The following is a 17,754-nucleotide window of genomic DNA, read 5'->3' on the forward strand; positions in this document are numbered from 1 at the left end:
GGGGTAATCCCTCTTGAGATGAATCAAGTCCCCATACTCAAAGCAACCCCTCCTTTGGTGAGGTTGCTAACTCTGTGACTGCCCCTAAGAGCCTAAATACCATCTCGAAGAACCCTGTACAGACGGAGCACAGTATATACTCTATACTATGACTAATTGAAGAACCACGAGGAACTTGATGAGCTAACTAAACTGGCCTGAAAGAATGGCCTCTAATGTGATTCCCCTAAACTCTAGACAAGGCACTACAGTAACCACATTAACCAAGGGGCCTCTTCGCATCCCGCTCCTTTCTTTGCGGCATGCGCATACGTTCTACACGCCTGGCAATTATTCGTCAAAAGTTAGCAATTTGAAGGTTTGGTGAGTTCCTAAGTTTGACTGAGAGTTCCCTTTGATGGTATAAAATTCAAATTGTTGTTCCGAAAATTAGAATAGGTTCATTTTTTTCATTTGGACTTGTGTGCAAAGTTGAGATTTAATCCGAATTGGTTAGGCTTGAATCTGACGCCTGGTTAGAAGTTTGGAAGTTGTTGAACTAAAGAGAAGTTCAGCTTTTGATTTGATATTAGATTCATTGATGTGATATTATCGTATGTGTTTGGAGGACTTGTATAGGTCCGGGTAATGTTTATAGACTTGTTGGTGTAATTGGACGGGGTCTCCGGTGGCTCGGGTGAGCTTCAGACCACCTGAAGGAAGGATGGAGTTAGCTGATTCTGCTAGTCTCTAGTGTTCATCACATTCGTGGGAGGAGCCTCACGTTCACGATGAAAGATTTGGTTCTGGGAAGTTTTTTTGTTCCCGTTCGTACCTATGGAGTTGCATTCATGAAGGTTGGGGGACTTGCTCTTTGCGTTCGTGCCAGGAGGGTCACATTCATGTTTGAGAGCTGGGAGCTGGAGGATCTGCCTTCGCATTCATAAAGGGTTGGTTGTGATCGCATAGTGAGAGAGGCTTGGTCATCGCATTCGTGAGGGATGTTCCGCGAACGCAAATGGTCTTTTCTAGCAAGAAGTTTATTCCACATACATGCAGGGATGAGCTGCATAGAGAGTTTGAGCATCTATGCTAGGAGGGCATGACCGTTACTCAGTATGAGATAATATTCACAAAGCTAGCACAATATGTTGTGTTCTTGGTCCCTATTGAGAGGGAGAGGGTCAAAAGGTTCATTAAGGGCCTCCACATTGGTATCTGATATGGTACGACTATAGAGGTCGAGACTGATACTACTTTTCATCAAGTTGTGGAGGAGCCAAAACATCCTAAGTGTCATGACCCAAAATCAATCTAGTCTTGATGGCACTTATCCAAACCCGCTAGGTAAGCCAAGTAACATTCAACACAACTCAAATAAGAATAATAAAAGTAAATGAGTAAAATAACTAATGTACTATACAATCTCCCAAGGATTGGTAGTACAAGTCATGAGCTTATAAGACTTAAAATTTACAAAGCTGGTACAAAATAAAATACATCATTTGTTCGAAACATACATAAATAGATTTGCAAATCTAAAGCTACTAAGGACAAGTGGAAGTTATAACCAGAACATGGGTACATCTTCAATGTCAGTTCTTGCCATACACAGAAACATCAACTCCAAGATCTACATGCAAGGTGCAGAGGTGTAGTATGAGTACAACCGACCCCATGTACTCAATAAGTAACAAACCTAACCTCAGGTTGAAAGCAGTGACGAGCTCGGAAGAAGGTTATGTCCAACACCAATAGCCAATAATAACTTGTAATAATATAATGAGAACATTAAAGGTAAGTAAGTTAAGAGATTTATGCTCAGCTCGTTCATAGTTACAGGAAAGTAGGCATGTTTTTCAAGTATAACAGTCAATTCCAAATCTCACCACTGAAAATCAACTAAACATGAGGAAAGTACATCTCTATGCCTACATGTCCAGTCCTCGATTACCATGTACCGTCTAGCATGAGGAATATATATCTCTATGCCTACCTGTCAAATATACATGTCAAATTATCAATGTCACATTGTTGTCTATCTTGAGAAAAATACATCTATATTCCTACATGTCAAGTATGCATTCCAAATGAATGATTTCACGGTGATATCTTCAGGTACTCTCACTCTCAACATACTCAAGATGTATGTCTCAATTCCCACTTCATCAAACGCACACAATCACTCCACACTCTACGGCTGCCATGCATCAATGCCCCTCACCAAAGTACGTGTATGTATATCATTGTGCTTGTGCTCACTGCTGGTATGTCAGACTCCTGAGGGGCGAATCCTGCCCAAGCGCTAATCAAAATCCAATAAGGTCGAATGCGGCGTGCAAACAGATCCAGAATAATAATAAAGCCAATAAGGCTTGTTGTAGCTTGCAGGTAATAATACACCAGATCGCTTTAATGGAACTACAGGATAAAATTTGACGGAGACACCAGCCCTGTCAAGCCACAGTCCTATCAAGCAAACCTTAAACCATGATAAATATGCATTTTGACTGCTTATTTTCTCTCTTTTACTTACGTTTTAGCTCAAAAATGCTTAAAGGTATTCCCGAGAACTAATGAAATGTGCGTTCTTGCAGGAATATTGGGAAACAAGCCAAAGAAATGAAAATCAACTAAGAAGGAGTAAAGATTGTTTGGACAGGAACCAAAACAAGGCAAAATGGACCAATGTGCGGACCGCACAATACTGTGTGCGGCCGCAAACTCTGAAGAGACACTGTCAGAATTCCTTCACAAAGTGCGGACCGCACAATTATTGTGCGGCCGCAGAAGGCAAGGTTTAGAGAGATGTGTTTTGGGGACCTGAAGATGTGCGGACCGCACTATTATTGTGCGGCCGCAGAATGCAAAAGTGCGGCCGCACTCATAAATGTGTGGTCCGCAGAAATTTCCCATGTCCAACCCAAGATCAAAAGTGCGGCCGCACTCAGAAATGTTTGGTCCGCACAATCAGAGGAAGTGCGGCCGCACCACAGATTTATGCGGCCGCAGAAGACCACCCTGTCAAGTCAGCTTCAAAGTGCGGACCTCACACAGAATTGTGTGGCCGCACAATCTTCGCAGGGGCAATTTTGTCCAATAATTTTAGCTGGGTATAAATAGATCTTTTTGTCATTTTTAGGTTAAGTTTGAACACCTACGAATAGATAGCCATTTTTATTTACTATTTTGGGTAACTTTGTAATAGTTTATCATTTTAACATTAGATTTTCTTCCCTTAATCATCTATTATGAGTTTTATCTTTGTTTCTTCTTTAATTTCTTCATTTCCTATGAGTAGCTAAGCCCTTAGCTAGGGTTCTCACCCAACCCTAGTATGGGTACTTAATGGGTGATTGATTTAGGTCTTATTTAGGGTTCTTGCTTGAATTTGAGAATTGATGGTTGCAAACATTGATTCATGCCTAATTGACTTATTCTCTACTTGAGAAAGAGAGACTAAGTCTAGGAAAACATAGCTAACAAGAAATTGGGGTGAACTCAAGAAATTTATAGCCCCAATTAAAGGGTCGAATCTAGAGATAGTAAGACCCGACTTGAGCATCTATCACTTGTTTCGTGAGATGCCCATTTGGACTTGAGAAAGCCAAATTGGTCAAAATCACTCAAACTGCTGAGCGGTATAGAGTGAGTAATCGCGTGTGATTGCTATATTATATCTCGACCAACCACACATGCTCTCAATCCTTTAGGTAACTAACTAGACGGAAGTTACAACCCTAGATCTTTTATAACCCAAAAAAACAACAATACCAAGAACATTATACCTTAGCTTTACAATTACAAGACTTAACATAAAAATTAGAAGTAAAAAAGAAACAACCAAATATGTGGAAGTACAATCTTGGGCATGTCATATGCTTAGACTAGGTATATACATAATCCAACATAAATTTCTCTGTGGAATCGACCCCGACTCGCGTTGGGTATTTATAATTGCATCGACCGCCGCACAATCCCAATTAGTGGTGTGAGTTTGGGCGACATCAATTTTTGGTGCCGTTGTCGGGGAACTAAAAACGGATTTAGCTATATATTTGGTTTTGTGTGTGATTTGTCCTCTTTTCCTTCCGGGTTACTAACCTTTTTGTGAATCGATTGTAGGTACAACAATGGATCTCAACAATGATCCTCTCGGAAACATGCCTTTTGGGGGTTGTGGATGTGGAAGATGACCCAGTTGAGGAGGCTCATCTTGAGCCTCAAACAAATAGACGAGGCCGACCGCGTCAAGACAACATTCCTTTTCCACCCCCAAATCCACCAAGAGAGGCTCCACAACGGGTGTTGCCGAATAAAGGGTATGCAAGTGCCATAGCCCGCCCCACATTAGGGCGGGCAACTATCAAATCACAAATATTATGCTCACATTGCTTGAGCAACGGGGATTCTTCACCGGGGCTCCGAATCAAAATGCGTACAAACACTTGAAAGGATTTATAGACACTTGTTGGGGGAGTAAACAAGCCAACGTCTCCGAGGATGCTCTAAGGTTGAGGCTATTTCCCTTCTCTCTATGGGGGAAAGCCTTGGACTGGTTAGAAAGATTGCCAAACCATTCTATCCATACATGGGATGAATTAGCGGAAAATTTCATTGCCAAGTTCTTTTCTCCCGAGCATATGGCTACTCTTAGAGACGAGATTCTAGCATTCAAACAAGAATCCAATGAGCCTTTGCACGAGATATGGGATAGGTACCATACTATGGTGAAATAGTGCCCGAATAATGACATGACTGAGGGTATGATTCAACAAACCTTCTACAGGGGGATCAATACTACCAATCAATGAGTGGTAAATCAACTTGCCAGTGGAAATTTCATGACAACACCATATGCCGAAGCTTGTGAAATCTTATATGAAATGGCGGATACTTCATCGGCATGGCAAAGTAGATAAAATGTTCCTCAAGGTGATCCAAATGTGATTCACCTATACAAAGAATTGCATGATCATGGGTAAGCAATTACCGAGTTGACCACGACAATGAATCAATTGGCCAAAGCTCAACTTCAACATGTTCAAGGTCCTAAGAAAGTAAATGCAATGGAAGGTGTCAATATGATGGTGAACAAGTGAAGGAAAAAGGGTCAACAAGTGTAAAACCGTGTGGAACAATTTGTGCCAGATGATACTGGGTTTGACCAAGACGAATCATACAATGAGCAAGAGGAAGAAGTGCAATATGTGAATAACTACCAAGGGAAAAGAAACAACTCTCAATGCTCGAATCAACAATAATGGCGATCTCAAGGAAATCAAGGAAATTGCAACAATCAAAACCACCAAGGCAATTGAAGTGGTGGTACCAACAATCAAGGTAATTGGAACAATAACAATAATTAAGTCAATTGGAACAATCAAGGCAACCAAAGAAATTGGGGTGTCAACAATCAAGGATATTGGGGAGGAAACAACCAAAGGGGTTGGAGTAATAACCAAGGGAATCGGGGGCCGGGCTTTCAAAGGCCCCCGATGTATCAACAACCAAACAAGTCGCCTCCTTATCCGTCTCAAGGTTCTATTTCTTCCATTAATGAGATGGGACGGATTGAAAATATGTTCATCCAAATGATGTAGAAAAATGCCGACTATGATGCTCAATTAGCCTTTCACAACACCTCAATCCGCAATTTGGAAGTTCAATTGGGGCAAATCTCGCAAGCTTTCTATACTCATCCTAAGGGGGCACTACCTAGTGATACGGTGGTGAACCCGAAGGGTGGGAACAACACGGGATATGCCATGGCCGTAACAACAAGGAATGGAAGAGATGGATATGCAACCACCTCAAATCAAAGAAGAATTGTGGATGATGGTATAGTGATTTAAGAAGATGAGATTCCAAGCAATGTGGTTCAAGCTAATGAAGAAGTGAGAATTGATATTGATGAAAGTGTGGAGGAGACCCAAGAAGAAGTGAACCCATCTAGGGAACACGTGATTGACATACCAGAACCGGTAGTGCCAAAGGCCAAGGCACCATTGCCAAGGCCTCCTCCTCCATACCCTCAAAGGCTCGCCAAGAAAAATAGTGAGAACCAATTCAAGAAGTTTATTGACATGATGAAGAGTTATCCATTAATGTGCCATTGGTTGAGGCGTTGGAACAAATGCCCGGTTATGCAAAGTTCATGAAAGATTTGGTGACAAATAAAAGATCAATGAATTGTGAGACTATCAAGATGACACATCAAGTGAGTGCTATTGTGCACTCAATGGCTCTGAAATTGGAAGATCCCGGCGCTTTCACAATCCCTTGCACTATTAGGAGCGCCGATTATTCCAAAGCTCTATGTGATATAGGGGCTAGTATCAACTTGATACCCTACTCGGTGTTCAAAACTTTGGGAATCGGGAAACCAATACCCACATCTATGAGGTTACAAATGGCGAATCGTACTATGAAGAGACCATTGGGTAATATTGATGATGTGTTGGTTCATGTTGATAAGTTCATCCTTCCGGCAGACTTTATGATTCTTGATTGCGAGGTGGACTATGAGGTGCCTATTATTTTGGGTAGACCTTTCCTTGCTATGGGGAAAGATCTTATTGATGTTGAAGACGGTGAGCTCACATTTTAGGTGGGCGATGAAAAGGTGGTTTTCCATGTGTGCAAATCTATGAGGCAACCGAATAGCAACGAAGTTTGTTTGTTTGTGGACTTAGTGACCAAAGTGATAGTTGATGATGCTAGTGTCATTATGAATGTTGATGACACTTTGGAAGTCGTATTGCTTAATCATGATGATGATGAGAAGGAAGGCTTTGTGGAATGTGTAAATGCATTACAAGGAATGGGGTCGTATACTTATGAACCCCGAAAATTGTCTTTAGATCTTGAGAACAGGAAGACTCCTCCAACAAAGCCCTCAATCGAGGAGTCTCCCTCTTTGGAGTTAAAGCCATTGCCTTCATATCTCAAGTATGAGTTTTTTGGCCCATGTTCTACTTTACCTGTTATTCTTTTCTCTTGCCTTACTAACGTGCATGTAGATTCTACTTTGGCGGTACTTCAAAAGAGGAATAAAGCTATAGGATAGACACTGCAGATATTTAGGGTATAATCCCCGCCTTTTGTATGCACAAGGTTATTTTGTAGGAGGATTCCAAACCCTCCATTGAACATCAATAAAGATTAAATGAAGCGATGCAAGAGGTGGTGAAGAAGGAGATCATAAAATGGTTGGATGTCGGGGTTGTTTACCCCATTTTCGATAGCTCATGGACCTCTCTGGTGCAATGTGTCCCAAAGAAAGAAGGCAGGATTGTGGTAACAAATGATAAGAATGAGTTGATCCCCATAAGAACGGTCACCGGGTGGAGAGTTTGCATGGACTATCTGAAGCTCAACAAAGTCACTCGGAAAGATCATTTTCTGCTTCCATTTCTTGATCAAATGCTTGATGGGTTGGCCGGACGAGCTTTTTATTGTTTCCTTGATGGATATTCTGGCTACAATCAAATTCTTATTTCTCCTGAGGACCAAGAGAAGAATAATTTCACTTGTCCCTATGGTACTTTCTCATTCTCGTGGATGCCATTTGGGTTATGCAATGCACCAGCAACCTTTCAACGGTGTATGATGGCCATCTTCACCGACATTGTGGAGGATTTTCTTGAGGTCTTTATGGGTGATTTCTCTGTGATTGGGAATTCTTTCAATGATTGCTTGAACAACTTGGATAAGGTCTTGGCAAGATGTGAGGAGACAAACTTGGTTTTGAATTGGGAGAAATGTCACTTCATGGTCGAAGAAGGCATAGTCCTCGGCCACAAAATTTCAAAGCATGGTATTGAGGTCGACAACGCCAAAATTGAGGTGATCTTCAAACTCCCTCCCCTACATCTGTGAAGGGAGTGAGGAGCTTCTTGGGTCACCTCACTCCCTCCATGACAAGACCAGGTTTACTAGGCTTGCTCGACCAGGTTCACTAGTAAACCTTTCCTACCCAACTCATTCATCATCCAAAAAGGGAACGCGTCACCATTTGTAAAACAGGGGAGAGATCAGTTATATAAATATATAAACGTTTGTAGTTCATTTTTCATTATATACATTATGTTGTAGTTAAGTTCCCAAAATACAACTCGACCCAACGACACCCCAACATACGTACATGACCCACATAAACATCTACGGAGCCTCTAAGGGTACAAAAGAGCAACATGACAATACCGGCAACAAGGCCCAACTATACCTCAAAATATGAAAACTTATACAAAGAAGGATTACATGACCCAGGGAAGAAATGGGGCTCACCATGGCTGCTATGATGAGTGTGAGGGAGAACACCACTATCTGCGATCAGCGCTATCTGTGATGGAACCACCTATATCCATTAAAAGATGTAGCGCCCCCGGCAAAAGGGATGTTAATACTGTCGAATGGTACTAGTATGTAAGGCAAACACCATTCTCAATAGAATGAATAGTGAAAAAAAGAGAAGGCAGTCACAATAATCAATAAGTACTTCATGAAAATACAAGAAAACACCAAATAAGGATCACACAATTCCCAATTCAATCTTTTCATCTTTTTAGGTTAATAATCTTTAGTTCCAAATCCACAACTCATAATGCCACCGTGTTTTTACACGAAGTCCGGTCTCGGCCCGACCGGCTAAGCCATCCCAAGTGAGACATATCCATATCCACAATGTAAATCAATAGTTCCAACACAAATGCCACCATGTGTACGGCATGGCATCCGATCTCGGCCCGATCGACTAAGCCATCTCACTTGAGACATAACCTCTTCCAATTGTTCACTAAATTAATATCTCTTTCCCATCTTTCATTACATGGCACAAACAGCCTCATTTATTAGATAGTTCTTGGCACTTGGGCATATTTTACAATTCAAGTCTTTCCCTTTTTATTGAATCAAATAACGTCATCATTCGTGTCGATAAGTACCATCATATAAGGCATTGCACACATAAGGGAAGGAACTTGGAAAATCATAGATACGTCCTCATATAGCATAATGACATGGTAGGAATCTAAAACAATGAGGGAACATAAATCTTTCAACCCAACACACTAAGGCAAACAATTCAAGTAAGGTCAAGTTAGAACTTACACCAATCATTCGGACACCAGGAGTTCGATTCTAGGAAGAAAAGAGTTAGCCATACATACCTCAATTGCACTTCTTTAGACTCTACAATTTTTCGGAACCCTTAGCAACCTCAATCTATTTAAGAAATATACAAATTGAACCCAAAATTAGGAAAATATTCATGGTTCTAGTTCACTTCTTATTTTTCCCACACTCTTTATCATATTCATGCAAGATAAACAACCCTCACACCTATGGACCATCTTATTAATTCCCCATTATAGCTATGTTTGAAATTAAGAGCTGGGGTGATGAAGTCTTACCCTTTTTGGATGAAGAAATTGAGTGCTCTACTTGAGTATTTCCAAGCTTTAAGTGATGGATGAAGATTGATTGATGAAACTTAGTTCCTCCCTCTACAACCCTCTCTCTCTCTCTCACTAGAAATATCAAAAATGAGCTCAAAATAGACTATATGGGGTGTTTTAACGGAATGGGGGTCGGGTTTTAAATTAAGAAAATGGTGCCCCGACATATGTCTGCGGTCGCATATGCGACCGCATAATGGTTATGCGGTCCGCAAAGTGACCACATAAATGGCCATCAGGGGCTTGAACTTACGGCTTAGGTGTGCGACCAGTATACGGTCTGCATACTCGTTCTGCGGTCGCATAATGCACCGCAGAACTCCCTTTACAAAATCTCAAAAGAGATTATGCGATCGCATAATAGACCGTAAAAATGACCTTACGTTGGCCAAACTTACTGCTTTACTCTGCGACCATTATGCGGTCCGCAGAGTGATTATGCGGCTGCATAATGGGCCGTAGAAATGCGTTCTTCTGCGAAATATTTTCCTCTAAGTCCATAGGGTACTGTTCAATCCAAAAAGTTTGATAGCAACGCAGGAATCTAACTTGGCACCACGAAACCCCAAGTTTTTGGTTTAAATTTTTACGGGTCCTTACATCCTCCCCCACTTAAGATCATTCGTCCTCGAATGAAGATCAAGGTTTGCTTAACACAGTTTCAGTTGCACCACATAACATCAGCCCTAGATTTGCCTAACTTCCAACTTTCTGAAAATTTCGCTAGAGTTTCCTTTGTATTTAGGCCTATCCACTTGTCAGAGAGCCCCCGAAACACACCTTAGCAACATATATAGAATTAAATGACACAGTAGAATGCAAAATAACCTCAACGGAAGCCTCATAGGGGACATATAACTAGAAAGGAGTGCCTTAATATTAGCCGAACAAGTGATACAAAACTTAAGGGGAACAACTTTATAGAGCTATTACATGGCTATTCAAATAAATGAGGGTACTTCTTTTTCATTTCATTCTCGGCTTCCCAAGTAGCTTCTTCAACTTGCTGGTTTCGCCATAATACCTTTACGGATGCAATTTCTTTGTTCCTCAACTTCCGGACCTGTATATCAAGGATAGCAACCAGAATCTCTTCATATGACAGTTCTTCACTGATCTCGATGGTCTCAACTGGCACAATAGCGGACGAATCTCTAACTACCTTCTTCAACATGGACACATGGAATACCGGGTGCACTAATGACAGCTCAGGTGGTAGCTCAAGCTTGTACGCCACCTGACCTATCCTTTGAATGATTCTATACGGCCTGACATACCTCGGACTTAATTTTCCTTTCTTTCCAAACCGCATGATCCCCTTCATGGGAGATACCTTCAAGAACACCCAATCATCTTCCTTTAATTCTAAGTCTCTGAGACGAACATCCGAATAGGATTTTTGACGATTCTGAGTAGTTTTCAACCGCTCTTTTATGATATTAACCTTTTCCATAGCCTGATGCACAAGGTCTGGACCTATTAGTTCAGCTTCTCCAACCTTGAACCACCCAACCAGCGATCTACATCTTCTACCATACAAGGCCTCAAACGGCGCCATTTGAATACTGGCATGGAAGCTGTTGTTATAAGCAAATTCTATGAGTGGCAAATGATCATCCTAGATACCCTTGAAGTCAAGCACACACGCACGTAACATGTCCTCAAGCGTTTGAATAGCCCGCTCTGCTTGCCCGTCAATTTGTGGATGGAAAGTCATGCTAAGATTTACCTACGTACCCAAACCTTACTGAAATTTCTTCCAGAAATTAGTTGTGAACTGGGCCCCTCAATCGGAAATGATGGAAACTGGAGTGCCATGAAGCCTGACTATTTCTTTGATATACAATTGAGCATACTGTTCTGCAGTGTCGGTGGATTTAACTGGCAAGAAGTGTGTTGATTTCATTAGTCGATCCACGATCACCCAAATTGAGTCAGACTTACACGGAGTGTGTGGTAACCCTACCACAAAATCCATATTGATCATTTCCCATTTCCACATTGGAATTTCCGTACTCTGTGCTAACCCACCGGGCCTTTGATGCTCGGCCTTCACTTGTTGACAGTTTGAAAATTGTGCCACAAAGTCCGCCACACCCTTCTTCATGACATTCCAGCAGTAAACATCCTTGAGATCATGATACATTTTTGTAGAACCTTGGTGTACGGAATATCTAGAAGTATGAGCTTCTGCCATGATTCTTTCCCGAAGACCATCTACGTTTGGAACACATAGTCGTCCTTGGTACCGTAATGTACCATCATCCATTCCAAGAGAAAAAGCTGTAGTCCTGTGTTTATGAATCCCCTCCTTCAGTTGCACCAACATTGGATCATTGTATTGCTTCTCCTTGACCTCCTTACAAGCGATGATTCCGCCCTATTCCGCACAATCACTCCCCTTTTATTAGAGTCCACAAGACGAATTCCCAAACTGGCCAACTGGTGAACCTCCAGGGCCAATGGCCTTTAACATGCCTCCAAGTGAACCAAACTACCCATAGACTTCTGACTAAGAGCATCCGCCACCACATTAGCTTTCCCCGGATGATACAAAATGTCGATGTCATAATCTTTGAGCAATTCGAGCCACCTTCTCTGCCTTAAGTTCAATTCCTTCTACTTGAAAATGTATTGAAGACTCTTGTGGTCCGTGAATACATCAACGTGGACTCCATACAAATAATGACGCCAAATTTTTAATGCAAAAACCATCGCCGCAAGCTCTAAGATACCGGCGCCGAAGTCAATCTTGATTTCAATTCCTGGAAACTTCTTTCACAAGCATTGGACCACTGGAACTTAACCGCCTTCTGCGTCAATTTAGTTAATAGAGAGGCAAGAGTGGAGAACCCCTCCACGAACCTCCTATAATACCCGGCCAAACCCAAGAAACTGTGAATCTCTATTGGATTAGTAGGTCTAGGCCAATCCTTCACTGCTGCAATCTTTTGAGGATCAACCTTAATTCCTTCTCCGAAGACGACATGACCCAGGAATGTAATAGATTCGAGCCAAAATTCATATTTCGAGAACTTTGAATACAATTGGTGTTGATGAAGAGCTTGCAGAACTGCCCTGAGGTGATCGGCGTGACCCTCACGACTTCGTGAATACACAAGGATGTCGTCAATGAATACTATCACAAAGGATGTCGTCAATAAATAAGATCCATGAAAGATGCCGGGGCATTTGTTAGCCCGAAAGACATTACCAAAAATTCAAAGTGCCCATACCGGGTTCTAAAAGCTGTTTTCGGAATATCCTGCTCTCTTACCTTCAATTGATGGTACCCGGACCGCAAATCAATTTTGGAGAAGAACTTAGCACCTTGTAATTGATCAAACAAATCATCTATTCTAGGCAATGGGTATTTGTTTTTGATTGTGACTTTGTTGAGTTGCCGGTAATCAATACACATCCGCAGCGATCTATCTTTCTTTCTGACAAAGAGAATCAGTGCGCCCCAAGGTGATACACTTGGTCAGATGAAACCTTTCTCTCCCAAATCCCTTAGTTGTTCCTTTAGCTCTTTTAATTCCGCCGGCACCATTCTATAAGGTGGAATGGATATAGGTTGCGTGCCCGGCATCACATCAATCCCAAAATCAATCTCCCTGTCTGGAGGAATTCCAGGGAGCTCATCCAGAAATACATCAGGGAATTCATTCACAATTGATATAGATTCAAGGGTAGGCACCTCAGTAATGGTGTCCGTAACTCGGACCAAATAATAAATACACCCCTTCCTGATCATCTTCGTAGCCTTAAGGTGAGAAATAAACCTACCTTTTGGCATAACATTATTCCCCTCCCACTCAACAACTGGCTCATTAGGAAACTCAAGCCTCATGATTCTTGCTTGACAATCGAGTTTGGAAAAACATGAATAAAGCCAATCCATTCCCATTATTACGTCAAAATCAATCATCCCTAGTTCAATAGGATCGGCCATGGTATCCCGACCACGCACCGTGACAACACAATCCCTATAAACTTTCACGGCCATAATAGACTCCCCAACCGGAATAGATATAGAGAACCGCTCATGAAGCTGTTTCGGTTCTATTCTAAAGCTCGTAGCAACATAAGGAGTAACATAGGACAAAGAAGATTCGGGATCAATAAGAGAATACACATCATGAGACTGAATCGGCATATACTTGTGACGACATCTGGTGAAGCCTCTGCACTCTGTCGACCACTCATAGCATAGAATCGGCTGGGTCCTCCTGAACTCTGTGCACCACCCCTAGTTACACCACGCCCTGTGGGTGCTGGAGAGCCTCGAGCTGGAGAGGGTGCTGAAGATATGGCGGCTGTAGGACTGGATGACTGAGCTGTGCCCCTGCCTGCACCCTGACGGGATGCACGACACTCCCTCTGAATATGACCTCTCATTCGGCATCCATAACATACTGGCATATCCAGGTAGCAGACTCCCGAATGTATCCTCCCACACTTAGGGCATAGAACCCTTTGTTGCTGCTGGAATCTCCCTCCTGATCGGCCTTGATGGTGGGACCCTCTACTTCCCTGACCGTATCTAAAGCGACTCCCCTGTTGTTGACCGTGTCCTAATGGCGGGGCACTAGCTGAAGACTGAGCATATGACTGGGATGGCCCTGATGATCATCCCCGAAAGGCTAATCTCCCACCTCTGAATGCATCGCCAAGGTTGCCCGCTGATCAGGCCCTACTACTACTTTCCCGTTCTATCCTGAACTTTAACTTTCGAACCACCGTAGCTTGGGAAAATACTACCATCTTTTCATAGTTCATGTCAGAATTTAGAGCAGCTATGGCAGCCTCATTAATAACTAAATGGCTAAGGCCCTGCATAAATCGACGCACCCTAGTCTCCATATTCGGCATCATATGAGCAGCATACTTTGACAGGCGCACAAACTCCATGTGATATTCCCACACACTCTTACTACCCTGTTTAAGGGTCTCAAACTCCATAGCACGGGCTGCCTTAGTCTCGGCAGGCAAGAAATGGTCTATGAAGGCCTTCTCAAACTCACTCCATCCCGTCGGAGGGCTCCCCTCCTCACGGGAATCCTCCCACATCTCGAACCAGGAATATGCCACCCCTTTCAGACGATAGGAGGCCAACTCTACTCCCTCTGTCTCCATAGCACGCATAACTCGGAGAGTCTTATGCATCTTATCAATAAAATCCTGAGGGACTGTCGCGGGATCAGTACCGGTGAACACTGGAGGGTCTAAATGAAGGAACCTGTTAACCCTAGAACCGGAAGAATCTCCTTGCAAGCTAAATGAGGTGGGTACAACATTTGACCTCTAAGCCTGGGAAGCTACTAACTGAGTCAGCATCTAAATAGCTCCCCTAAGATCCCCATCGGAAATACCGGGACCAGGAGCTGGGGCTGGAGGCGGAATAAGTATACTGGCGAGAGGGATTGTAGCATCCTCCGCGGGTTTAGGAACTGGGGTAGTCTTATTTAGAGTAGACGAATCAGGCAGTGTGATAGTAGGGGGATTATCCTCACCCGCATTATCAAGCAAGAGATCAACAACCACTCCTGGGGTGGTATTGGCTTCTTGGCCAATTCTCACTCTCTTCTTAGGTGCCATTTACTGAAAGTTAGAACAATGCACGAGTTAGGGGAAAACAACCTCACGTTCCGCTCTATCGCATGATATAGAACAACAATGAAGGGTATCATTCTTAAATGTCCAAGTAGCCCCCTAAATATAGATGTGGTCGATAACACATTGATAAGAAGGGCTCTACTAGACACGGCTCCGAGACATCCTAGGACACTTTAAAACCTTATGCTCTAATACCAAGTTTGTCACGCCCCAACCTCGGGGAGTGCGACCAGCACTCAACCGAGTGAACCCGATCGAGCAAGCCTAGTAAACCTTTCCTACCCGGCTCATTCATGATCCAAAAAGAGAACGCGTCACCATTGGTAAAACAGGGTAGAGATCAGTTATATAAATATATAAACGTTGCTAGTTCATTTTTCATTATATACATTATGCCATAGTTAAGTTCCCAAAATACAACTTGACCCAACGACACCCCAACATACGTACATGACCCACATAAACGTCTACGGAGCCTCTAAGGGTACAAAAGAGCAACATGACAATACCGGAAACAAGGCCCCGGCTATACCTCAAATTATGAAAACCTATACAAAGAAGGACTACATAACCCCAGGATGAAATTGGGCTGACCAAGGCTGTTGTGATGAGTGTGATGGAGAACACCACTATCTCCGATCAGCGCTATCTGCGATGGAACCACCTACATCCATTAAAAGATGTAGCGCCCCCGGCAAAAGTGACGTTAGTACTGTCGAATAGTACTAGTATGTAAGGCAAACACCAATCTCAGTAGAATGAATAGTGAAAAAAAGAGAACGCAGTCACAATAATCAATACGTACTTCATGAAAATGCAAGAAAACACCAAATAAGGATCACACAATTCCCAATTCAATCTTTTCATCTTTTTAGGTTAATAATCTTTAGTGCCAAATCCACAACTCATAATGCCACCGAGTTATTACACGGATTCCGGTCTCGGCACAACCGGCTAAGCCATTCCAAGTGAGACATATCCACATCCATAATGTAAATCAATAGTTCCAACACAAATGCGACCATGTGTATGGCATGGCGTCCGATTTCGGCCCGATCGGCTAAGCCATCTCACTTGAGACATAACCTCTTCCAAATGTTCACTCAATTCATATCTCTTTCCCGTCTTTCATTACATGGCACAAACAGCCTCATTTATTAGATAGTTCTTGGCACTTGGGCACATTTTACAATTCAAGTCTTTCCCTTTTTATTCAATCAAATAACATCATCATTCGTTTCGATAAGTACCATCATATAAGGCATTGCACACATAAGGGAAGGAACTTGGAAAATCATAGATACGTCCTCAAATAGCAGAATGACATTGTAAGTATCTAAAACAATGAGGGAACATAAATCTTTCAACCCAACACACTAAGGCAAACAATTTAAGTAAGGTTAAGTCAGAACTTACACCAATTATTCGGACACCAGGAGTTCGATTCTAGGAAGAAAAGAGTTAGCCATACATACCTCAATTGCGCTTCTTTAGACTCTACAATTTTCTAGAACCCTTAGCAACCTCAATCTATTTAAGCAATATACAAATTGAACCCAAAATTAGGAAACATTCATGGTTCTAGTTCACTTCTTATTTTTCCCACACTCTTTATCACATGCATGCAAGATAAACAACCTTCATACCCATGGACCATCTTATTAATACCCCATTATAGCTATGTTTGAAATTAAGAGCTGGGGTGATGAAGTCTTACCCCTTTTGGATGAAGAAATTGAGTGCTCTACTTGAGTATTTCCAAGCTTTATGTGATGGATGAAGATTGATTGATGAAAATTAGTTCCTCCCTCTAGAACCCTCTTTCTCTCACACTAGAAATATCATAAATGAGGTCAAAATAGACTAAATGGGGTGTTTTAACGGAATGGGGGTCGAATTTTAAATTAAGAAAATGGTGCCCCGACACAGGTCTGCGGTCGCATATGCGACCGCATAATGGTTATGCGGTCCGCAAAGTGACCGCATAAATGGCCCTCAGGGGCCTGAACTTACGTCCTAGGTATGCGACCAGTATGCTGTCCGCATACTCGTTCTGCGGTCGGATAATGCACCCTAGAACTCCCTCCGCAAAAACTCAAGAGAGATTATGTGATCGATATGTGGTCCGCATATCAATTATGCGGTCGCATAATCGACCGCAAAAATGACCTCAAGTTGGCCAAACTTACTGCTTCACTCTACGGCCATTATGCGGTCCGCATAGTGATTATGCGGCCGCATAATGGGACGCAGAAATGCGTTCTTCTACAAAATATTATCCTCTTAGTCCGTAGGGTACTGTTCAATCCAACTTACATAGTAACGCAGGAATCTAACTTGGCACCACGAAACCCCAAGTTTTTGGTTTAAATTTTTACGGGTCCTTACATAAACCCCTTGTGTAAACCTTTGGAGAAGGATGTCAAGTTGCATTTCAATGAGGATTGTAAGAAGGCATTCGAATTGCTCAAGTTCAAGTTGACTACTACTCCTATTATCACCGCACCAGATTGAAGCTTACCTTTCGAGCTCATGTGTGATGCAAGTGATGTGGAAGTTGGAGCGGTGTTGGGGAAATGTATCAACAAAATCTTCCATCTGGTCTACTATGCTAGTAAGACCATGAATGATCCCCAAGTCAACTACACAGTGATCGAAAAAGAGCTCCTTGCTATTGTCTTTGTTATGGAGAAGTTCC

The 17,754-nt window shown here is 42.4% G+C and overlaps 3 protein-coding genes across 3 annotated transcripts; 1 reads left to right on the forward strand and 2 right to left on the reverse strand.

Annotated features, from left to right (window-relative positions):
* The first annotated feature begins 6,220 nt into the window (after nt 1-6,220).
* On the forward strand, nt 6,221-7,048 carry LOC138898898 (uncharacterized). The gene is made up of 2 exons (XM_070185006.1): nt 6,221-6,572; nt 6,675-7,048. The coding sequence occupies exons 1-2, from the start codon at nt 6,221-6,223 to the stop codon at nt 7,046-7,048; spliced, it is 726 nt and encodes a 241-aa protein (XP_070041107.1).
* A 1,843-nt stretch (nt 7,049-8,891) lies between these two features.
* Nucleotides 8,892-11,766, reverse strand: LOC138898899 (uncharacterized). Its single transcript, XM_070185007.1, has 4 exons — nt 11,399-11,766; nt 10,771-11,014; nt 10,462-10,599; nt 8,892-9,050 (listed from the first exon to the last, which is right to left on the reverse strand). The coding sequence occupies exons 1-4, from the start codon at nt 11,764-11,766 to the stop codon at nt 8,892-8,894; spliced, it is 909 nt and encodes a 302-aa protein (XP_070041108.1).
* Nucleotides 11,767-12,921: 1,155 nt separating this feature from the next.
* LOC138898900 (uncharacterized) lies at nt 12,922-13,596 on the reverse strand. The gene has a single exon (XM_070185008.1). The coding sequence runs from the start codon at nt 13,594-13,596 to the stop codon at nt 12,922-12,924; it is 675 nt and encodes a 224-aa protein (XP_070041109.1).
* Nucleotides 13,597-17,754: the final 4,158 nt, after the last annotated feature.

This window comes from Nicotiana tomentosiformis, chromosome 9 (assembly GCF_000390325.3).
Source record: "Nicotiana tomentosiformis chromosome 9, ASM39032v3, whole genome shotgun sequence".
Lineage (NCBI taxonomy): Eukaryota > Viridiplantae > Streptophyta > Magnoliopsida > Solanales > Solanaceae > Nicotiana > Nicotiana tomentosiformis.